General features: G+C 45.6%; 1 protein-coding gene across 4 annotated transcripts in view; it reads left to right on the top strand.

Annotated features, from left to right (window-relative positions):
* ZNF329 (zinc finger protein 329) overlaps positions 1–8,070 on the top strand; it is a 23,013-nt gene extending 14,943 nt beyond the window's left edge. For all 4 annotated transcript variants that reach the window (XM_011979733.1, XM_011979730.1, XM_011979732.1 and 1 more), the window contains one exon: positions 6,178–8,070. In XM_011979733.1, coding sequence (XP_011835123.1) covers positions 6,186–7,811 — 1,626 coding nt within the window. In that variant the 5' untranslated portion in view covers positions 6,178–6,185 and the 3' untranslated portion in view covers positions 7,812–8,070. The remainder of the gene's footprint in view (positions 1–6,177) is intronic.
* Positions 8,071–10,160: the final 2,090 nt, after the last annotated feature.

Raw genomic sequence — 10,160 nt, 5'->3', positions numbered from 1 at the left:
GATCAAGGCACTAGAAGATTCAGTGTCTAGTGAGTGCCCTTGCTCACTTTCTGCTTCATAGATGATGCCTTCTAACCGTCCTCATGGGATGGAAGGAGCAAGGGAGCTCTCTGGGGCCTCCTAAGTGCACTGATCCCAATAGTGAGGGCCCTACCTCCATGATATGATCACCAGCCAAGACCCACCTCCTAATGCCATGCGTTCGGGAGTCAGGATTTCAATATGAATTCTGGGGAGGGACACAGACATTCAGACTATAGCAAGGGATGTAGTTGGAATAGCCAAGTTTCAACAAGAAGAGAGAATTTAGAGTGGGGTATGAGTCCATGAATTCAGGGCAGCATCTGGATTTGCTATATGCTTCCTTCTAAAAAGGAAGGCACCTTCCCCCTAATGTCTTGTACAGCCCATGTGATGTTCTGTTCTCAAGTACCCCAGGTGGCTGCCTGCAGGAACCTTGGTCCACAGGATGGTCAGGCATCATGTGGGCTGGTCCTGAGCATGGTACGCTGTCTGGTATCCTCAGCCCAGGCTCATCAGATCCTAGCAGCTCCCCCTGCCTCAGTCTTTGTGACAACCTAACACCTCCGGAGATAACCAACCATATGCCCTTCTGGGTGATACTGCCAAGGTGAGAAAGAGTTGCAAGTCAGGCTGAAGGAGACTTGCCCGCCTACAGGGCACATGTGCGTAGCATTCCTAGCACTATTCTTGAACGCTTCTATGCACTTACTACAGATTTGTGGAGATACTCATATACCATATGATTCACCCATTCAAAGTGCACAATTCCGTGGTTTTTAGTGTGTTCATAGAGTTGTGCAACCATAACCACCATCTAATTTCAGAACATTTTAATCAGTCCAAAAAGAAACCTGTACCCATTGGCAGTTAATCCCTGTTCTCCCCACATCTCCCCCAGCCCCTGACAACAACTGGCCTACTTTCTGTCTATGTAGATTTGCTTGTTCTTGACAATTCATGTAAATGAGATCCTACAATATATGGTCTTTTGTGTCTGGCTTCTTTCATGGAGCATAATGTTTTCAAGATTCATCTGTGTTAGAACAGGGATTAGTACTTTATTCTTTTTTTATGGCTGTTGTATTCCATTGTGTGGATATATCACATTTTGTTTATATGTTCATCCATTCATCCGTTGTTGGGCATTTATTTGGATTGTTTCCTCTCTTTTGTTTTTTATGAATAGTACTGCCATGAACATCCATCTACAAGTTTATCTGTGGACATATTTTTGCATTTTTCTTGAGTAGATACGTGAGAGTGTACGTACTAAAACTTAGTCCATTTTGTGTTGCTATAAAGGAATACCTGAGGCTGGGTAATTTACAAAGAAAAGAGGTTTATTCAGCTCATAGTTCTGCTTGGTTTCTGGTGAGGGCTTTTATGTTACATCTAAATATGGCAGAGAAGGTCCGAGGGGAAGTGGGCACATACTAACGGGAGCCAAACCCAAGGGGTGTCCTGGCCTTATAACAGCCTATTGTTGGGGGCACTAATTCATTCCCCCCAGAACCAATCCAGTCTCATGGGAGCAAGAACTCACTACTGTGAGAACAGCACCAAGCCATTCATGAGGGTTCCACCTCCATGACCCAAACCCTTCCCGGTAGGCTGCGTGTCCCCACACCACCACGGTAGGGATTAAATTTCAGCATGAGATTTGGTGTGGACAAACAAACCATATCGAACCCAAAGCAGGCGGAATAGCTGCATCATGTGATAACTCCATATTTTCCTTTTTGAGAATCCTCAGACTGGTTTCCAAAGTAGCTACACTGTTTTACATTTGCACCAGCAGTGAATAAAGATTCCAGTTTTTTCATATCCTTGCCAATACTTGCTACTGTTTTTGTTTTTAAATATTGAACATACTAGTGAGTGTAAAGTGATGTCTCACTATGGTTTTGATCAGTATTTCCCTAATACCTAATGATGTTGATTATTTCATGTGCTCATTGGACATTTGTATGTCTTCCCAAGTAGCTTCCCAAGTAGCCGGGACCGCAGCACATACCAGCACGCCCAGCTTTTTTTTTTTTTTTTTTGTATTTTTTGCAGAGATGGGGTCTCGCTATGTTGCCCAGGGTGGTCTCAAACTCCTGACCTCAAGCAGTCCACCTGCCTCAGCCTCCCAAAGTGTTGGGATTACAGGTATGAGCTACCATGTCTGGCCTTTTTCTTGCTGTTTTTTAATGGCCTCTTTCATTAGTCTTTTCAAATGACAGACTTGGTTTTCTTCATTTTCTCAACTGGTTTCTTGTTTTTAGTTTCCATAATTTCTGCTGCAATTTTTTATTTTTCTCCCCGAGTCAGAGTCTTGCTCTGTCAGCCAGGCTGGAGTGCAGTGCTAGGATCTCGGCTCACTGCAACCTCTGCCTCCTGGGTTCAAGTGGTTCTCCTGTCTCAGCCTCCTGAGTAGCTGGGACTACAGGCGCCCACCACCACGCCCGGCTAATTTTTATGTTTTTTGTAGAAACGGGGTATCATCTTGTTGATCAGGCTGGTCTCGAATGCCTGACCTCAGGTGATCCACCTGCCTCGGCCTCCCAGAGTGCTGGGATTATAGGCGTGAGCTGCTGCTCCCAGCCTCTGCTGTGATTTTTGTTAACACTTTCTTTCCACCTCCCATTGGTTTAGTCCATAGTTCTATCCCATAAGTTGTAAATTGAACAGTGAGGTCACTAGTCTTTGGTCTTCTTTTCTTTTAGTCAATTATAATCAAGTTAATGATGAGCCCTAAAAGTACAAATACATAAAAAGTCCCATTTTTTACATGTTTAAACTGTTTTTTATTATCTGTACTTACAAGGTGTTGAAGGTGGGACTTACTCCTGAATCTTCTTTCTAGTGGTGGAATAAGGTACATATTGTTCTGGAGTGTCTCTCAGTTTGACTTTATGGTTTGTCCAATGAGTTTACAAGCAGTAGATTGTTTATTGTTGGGGGATCATCAGTCATACAGTGAAGCCAACAAGACCATTCTGAGGGCACCATGCGTTACCCACATCCCAGAATGTGTTATTGCCATTCATTTCAACACCATGACTGTTGACTTGCTGCCACCTGAAGCTTCAGGACCCACAGTACTTCATCTTTAGTCCTTTTTTTTTTTTTTCTTTTTTTTTTGGAGAGAGGTCTTACTCTGTCACCCAGGCTGGAGTGCACTGATGCGATCCGGACTCACTGCAGCCTTGAACTCCTGAACTTCTGGGCCCAAGTGATATTCTTGCCTCAGCTTCCCCACTACCTGGGACTAAAGGCGAGTGACACCACCACACCCAGCTAATTTCTTTTTTCTTTCATAGAGACACAGTCTTACTATGATAATCAGGCTGGTTTCAAACTCCTGGCCTCAAGTGATCTTCCTACCTCAGCCTCTAAAAGTTCTGGGATTAGCAGCTAATTTTTGTATTTTTAGTAAAGATGGGGTTTCACCTTGTTAGCCAGGATGGTCTCAATCTCCTGACCTCGTGATACCCCCGCCTCGGCCTCCCAAAGTGCTAGGATTACAGGTGTGAGCCACCACGCCTGGCCAGTGTTTTCACGACATTTCTATTTTCCCTTCATGTAGTACATCTTTGATTACTTTGCCCATTTTTTTCTTTTTTTGTACTGTTCTCTAAGAATCCTCTATAGCTCTTCGGCAGTAATTCTTTCTGCATTTAAATCTTATTTTCTCTCTATCTGCCACTTGCATTTTGTCTCTTATTGTGTCTTTTTTTTTTTTTTTTTTTTTTTTTTTTTGAGACAGAGTCTTGCTCTGTCACCCAGGCTGGAGTGCAGTGGCGCAGTCTCGGCTCATTGCAAGATCCGCCTCCCGGGTTCACGCCATTCTCCTGCCTCAGCCTCCTGAGTAGCTGGGGCTACAGGCGCCCACCACCACGCCCGGCTAGTTTTTTGTATTTTTTAGTAGAGACGGGGTTCACCTTGTTAGCCAGGATGGTCTGGATCTCCTGACCTCGTGATCCACCCGCCTCGGCCTCCCAGAGTGCTGGGATTACAGGCGTGAGCCACCGTGCCCAGCCTTATTGTGTCTTTTATTGGACGGAAAATTTGAATGCTGATATCAGACTTGTTATTCCTTGTCTGTTTTTTATTTTTTGCTTTTTGTTTTTAAGACACGGTCTCTTTTGCCCAATCTGGAATGCAGTGGCACAATTACAGCTCACTGCAACCTCAGCCTTCTGTGTGGGCTCAAGTGATAACTCCCACCTCAGCCTCCCAGAGTGCTAGGATTACAGGCATGACCCCCAATGCTTGACCATATGGTTTTTTTGGTTAAGCATTATTGATCAAAGTCTGTCACACTTATGGCGGCATACTGCATCATTTAAACTTTGACTTTCTGTTGCAGCCGGTATCATTCTGAAATTTAAATACATGCACAGACATATATATACACATATACAAGTATATATATTTAAATTGCCTAGAATGTAGATATATATGTATGTGTGTATTCTGAGGCAAGGGTCTATTTTCATTTTACCTTTAGAAAGAAGGCTGGGCACAGTGGCTTATGCCTGTATTTGCAGCATTTTGGGAGGCCAAGGTGGGATAATTGCTTGAAGTTTTTGTGATTGAGGCTTCAGTGAACCAAGATTACACCACTACACTTCAGCCTGGATGACAGAGCAAGACCCCATCCCACCGAATGAATGAACGAATGAATGAATGGACAACCACTTGTCTTAATATTGTGAAGTCTGGGCCGGGCGCGGTGGCTCAAGCCTGTAGTCCCAGCACTTTGGGAGGCCGAGACGGGCGGATCACGAGGTCAGGAGATCGAGACCATCCTGGCTAACACGGTGAAACCCCGTCTCTAGTAAAAAATACAAAAAACTAGCCGGGCGAGGTGGCGGGCGCCTGTAGTCCCAGCTACTCGGGAGGCTGAGGCAGGAGAATGGCGTGAACCCGGGAGGCGGAGCTTGCAGTGAGCTGAGATCCGGCCACTGCACTCCAGCCTGGACGACAGAGTGAGACTCCGTCTCAAAAAAAAAAAAAAAAAATATTGTGAAGTCTGAGCGGACAAGGGATGGTGACAGGAAGATTGATATGCATGAAGACACATGCAGCCATTTACAGAATGCCCTTCATCCCCTAGCCTTGGAGACTGCTTCATACATGATCCAGTTGTTTTTTGTTTGTTTTTGTTTGTTTGTTTGTTTTTGAGATGGAGTCTCACTCTGTCACCTCACCTCCCTCGTGATCCACCTCCCTCAGCCTCCTAGAGTGCTGGGATTACAGGCGTGAGTCACCGCACCTGGCTGACATGATCCATTTTTTATAACAACCCTGCAGGGCAGTCATTGACAGTTTTTGTTTTGTTTTGTTTTGTTTTGTTTTGTTTTTTGAGATGGAGTCTCACTCTGTCGCCCAGGCTAGAGTGTAGTGGTGCGACCTCAGCTCACTGCAACCTCCGCCTACCAGGTTGAAGCAATTCTTCTGCCTCCGCCTGTAGAGTAGCTGGAACTACAGGCGTGTGCCTCCATGCCTGGCTAATTTTTTTGTATTTTTAGTAGAGACGGTGTTTCACCATGTTGGTCAGGCTGGTCTCGAACTCCTGACCTCAAATGATCCACCTGCCTCGGCTTCCCAAAATGCTGGGATTACAGGCGTGAACCACTGTGCCCCACTAGGTCATTGACAGTTCTAAGACTTAGACCCAGAACTTTTAGGTCACCAAGCCTGTGCTTTGTCCTATCCATGAATGCAGAACTCTGATCACAGAGCTGGGGTGAGAACTGCTGCTTCAGTGCTGTTGTAAGCTCATTGTGAAGTCAGAGCTTTGGAAATGTGTACTGATGGGCAGTGTGTGACAGGGACAAGAATGCAGTTGCTGGGATGGAATTCTAGGGGGAGCAGGGATGCTTGGCCTCTGGTCTCCCACATCTCAAACTAATCCTTTTGGTGATGATTTATCCCCAGGACCCTTCCTCCTGCCCGCTCTCTAGGAAGATGAAAATGCTACATGGCTCTTTTGAAATGTGTTCTTGGTTCCATTCCTTGGCTATCATTTTACCTCTTCCATGTATACATTTGAATTTAAAAGAGAAAACAAGTAAAACATCTTCACACCTAGCCCATCATCATTGTCTGTTTCTCTTACAGATAGAGCTTCATGTACCTAAGCCTGCATTTTTCTTTTTGCAGTTTGGGATATGAGATTGAAAATGACAACTCGGAATATTCCTGAGAGAGAAGTACCCTGTGATGCAGAAATGGAAGGATTCACAAGGGAAGCTCCCTGCTTGTCCATTTTAGGTGATGGTTGGGACTGTGAAAACCAGGAGGGACACTTGAGTCAATCAGCTTTAACTCTGGAGAAACCAGGGACTCAGGAAGCAATTTGTGAATATCCTGGTTTTGGGGAGCATTTGATTGCAAGCTCAGACCTTCCACCATCTCAGAGAGTTCTGGCAACCAACGGTTTCCATGCACATGACTTAAATGTTAGTGGTCTGGATTGTGACCCTGCCTTACCCAGCTGTCCTAAAAGTTATGCAGCTAAGAGAACTGGTGACAGTGATGCCTGTGGAAAAACTGTCAACCATTCCCTGGAAGTTATTCATGGAAGAAATCCAGTGAGAGAGAAGCCCTACAAATATCCTGAAAGTGTTAAGTCTTTTAATCATTTTACCTCTCTTGGTCATCAAAAAATAACGAAAAGAGGCAAGAAACTGTATGAAGGTAAGAATTTTGAGGACATCTTGACCCTGAGCTCATCGCTTAATGAAAACCAGAGAAATCTCCCTGGAGAGAAACAGTATAGATGTACTGAATGTGGCAAATGCTTCAAACGGAACTCTTCTCTTGTTTTGCATCACCGAACTCACACCGGAGAGAAGCCTTATACTTGTAATGAGTGTGGAAAGTCCTTCTCCAAGAACTACAACCTGATTGTGCATCAAAGGATCCACACAGGAGAGAAGCCCTATAAATGTAGTAAGTGTGGGAAAGCTTTCAGTGATGGGTCAGCTCTGACGCAGCACCAGAGAATTCACACAGGCGAGAAACCTTACGAATGCCTGGAATGTGGAAAAACCTTCAACCGAAATTCATCCTTAATTTTGCACCAAAGAACTCATACAGGGGAAAAACCATACAGATGTAACGAGTGCGGAAAACCCTTCACGGACATCTCCCACCTTACAGTGCATCTCAGAATCCACACCGGTGAGAAGCCCTATGAGTGTAGCAAATGTGGAAAAGCTTTCCGGGACGGCTCGTACCTCACCCAGCACGAGAGGACTCACACTGGAGAAAAGCCCTTTGAGTGTGCAGAGTGTGGGAAATCCTTCAACAGAAACTCTCACCTCATTGTGCATCAAAAGATCCATTCTGGGGAGAAACCCTATGAATGTAAAGAATGTGGCAAGACTTTCATCGAGAGTGCATACCTCATCCGGCACCAGAGGATTCATACTGGCGAGAAGCCCTATGGCTGCAACCAGTGTCAGAAACTTTTCAGGAATATCGCTGGCCTCATTAGGCACCAGAGGACTCATACTGGTGAGAAGCCCTATGAGTGTAATCAGTGTGGCAAAGCCTTCAGGGACAGCTCCTGTCTGACCAAGCACCAGAGAATTCACACTAAGGAAACCCCGTATCAGTGTCCAGAATGTGGGAAGTCCTTCAAGCAGAACTCTCACCTGGCAGTACATCAGAGACTCCATAGCAGGGAGGGTCCCAGCCAGTGTCCTCAGTGTGGAAAAACGTTCCGAAAGAGCTCATCCCTTGTTCGACATCAAAGAGCACACCTGGGAGAGCAACCCATGGAAACATAATAGTTTGGGGCCACATGAGTCTTCCAGTTAGCTCTCATGCCTGTGTTTAGGAGGCGTGTCTTACATCTGACTCCTCTCTGGTCAGTAGAAAAGAATCCTTTAAGCTAACCAGTGAATTGATGAATGTGAGACATTGCTGAGCCACACTGTTAAGTCTGCTCATTGGGGAACTCAGGAGACAACTTAGGATGGTAGTAAATGCAGAAAAGTCTTTGGGGATGATTCAGTCTGTACCAGACATGACAGCACACACACTGGAATGAAACGTGCAAACATGGGGGTGACACTTCCTACAGAGAGAGCCTGTGAATGCATTCAGAACATGATTGGAATAAAGAGCCCTGTAGTAGGGAGTTTCCACCTTGTACATAAGCAAACACTGAATCAACTTTTTTTTTTTTTTTTCCAGACGGAGTCTAGCTGTGTCACCCAGGATGAAGTGCAGTGGCACGATCTCCACTCACAGCAACCTCTGCCTCCCAGGTTCAAGCAGTTCTCCTGCCTCAGCCTCCCAAGTGGCTAGGATTACAGGTGCCTGCCACTATGCCTGGCTAATTTTTTGTATATTTAGTAGAGACAGGGTTTCACTATGTTGGCCAGGCTGGTCTTGAACTCCTGACCTCATGATCCGCCCACCTCAGCCTCCCAAAGCACTGGGATTACAGGCGTGAGACACGGTGCCCGGCCTGAATCAACCTTTTTAAGTGTAATCAGAAAGAGAGGCTTTGGCAGGGGCTCTTACTCTGTTTTCTGTATCAACAAAGGTGTACAATGAGAGAGTCCACACAGTGCTGTACCGTACACTGCCACAGAATGTGTGAGATTTTCCTGTTTAAATGTATGTCTGCATTATACTTCTGCAATAATGCTGAGGACTTGTTGCAGAAGGGTAAACGAGGTGAATAAATTACCTGTGAATGAACAATGAAGTCGTTCCTCTTAAGACTGAAACAAGCAGGCCGGGTGTGGTGGCTCATGCCTGTGATCCCAGCACTTTGGGAGGCAGAGGCGGCTGGATCACGAGGTTAGGAGTTGAAGACCAGCCTGGCCAGCATAGTGAAATCCCATCTCTACCAAAAATACAGAAAATTAGCTGGGCATAGTGGTGTGTGCCTGTAATCCCAGCTACTTGGGAAGCTGAGGCAGGAGAATTGCTTGAACCTGGGAGGCGGAGGTTGCAGTGAGCTAAGCGCACCACTACACTCCAGCCTGGGTGACAGAGCGAGACTCCATCTCAAGAGAGAAAAAAAAAGACTGAAACAAGCTTTTGCTAAGATGGAAAGCACTGCTTCCAACAGATGTGGTTTGTTGCTTTAGTTGTCGAAGCAAAAATACTTGTTATGTTTTTGTTATCACCCCACCACTACCTCCATGGTTGTTCATTTAGGATGCTTCTGATTCAGCCACCGTAAACCATTATAAAGGTTTTATTGCTATGTTGAAAATGTTTATAATATGGCAAAAAGGGACATAACATAAAAGAGTTACTATTATTACAGCCATGTAAAGATATGTGCACACATGGATGTGGGTTGAAAGTGGATGATGAGAAATAAAATGTGGTTTTCTTTGGGGACTGGAATTTTGTATCATGTTTTTTCTCTGTTACAGATACTTGTTGGCATAATAATTTGGTAATAAATTAAAAAGTGAAGCCAAAAGGAGGTTAATTTGGGGTTTCTCTGGACCTTTAGTAGTAAGGACTGGATCAGGGCAACAGGGAAGCTGTAAGTGTGGATGGAGGGGCATTGGGCAGTAGTGTCTCTGGAATCGGCATCCCAAAGCCCAGGGCATGAGAATAACTTCCTTCTTTGGGACTTGGGTTATAAGGGGGTGTCAGTGTAGAAGAGAGAGTGAGTCTCAGAGAATGGAGAACAGGAAGCCTGTAGGAAAATTTGGGATGACTTTGGAGTGGCCCTTCTGAGGCAGTGCAGTGCTGGCCGAGTAAAAGCCAGTCAGTGTGGCTGACACAGCCTTGAAGCCCCATGAGGGGATCCCCTTGGGATTTTGCCTCTAGACAATTTCCTCTCCTGGGGGAAGGGACAGGTGTGATGATAGTGAAGATTAGTGATGAGTCAGTCCAGGACTGGTGTCTGCCAGGCCCATTGTATTAGTTGGATCAAGGTTCATGTGTGTGTGACGTGGTGTCTCCATGGTGCTGGTATTCTGAGGTCTGGACCCTCAGGCCAGTCAGTGCTTCAAGCACCCATGCCTCCTTCCATGTGTGTCTTCTCTTTTGTCCGATATCAGCTGTGGCCTCCATGGCACTTGCTGTCTCCTATGAGGCAGCCAACCTTGGTAGGCCTCTGTTAGCTGTGTCATGGGGAGGGTGGGCAGCCAGTCCTGAGA

This window comes from Mandrillus leucophaeus, unplaced genomic scaffold (genome assembly GCF_000951045.1).
Source record: "Mandrillus leucophaeus isolate KB7577 unplaced genomic scaffold, Mleu.le_1.0 Scaffold205, whole genome shotgun sequence".
In the NCBI taxonomy this organism is placed as follows: domain Eukaryota; kingdom Metazoa; phylum Chordata; class Mammalia; order Primates; family Cercopithecidae; genus Mandrillus; species Mandrillus leucophaeus.
The sequence above is the reverse complement of the archived record's forward strand: the minus strand, read 5'-3'. Positions and strand labels throughout refer to the sequence as shown.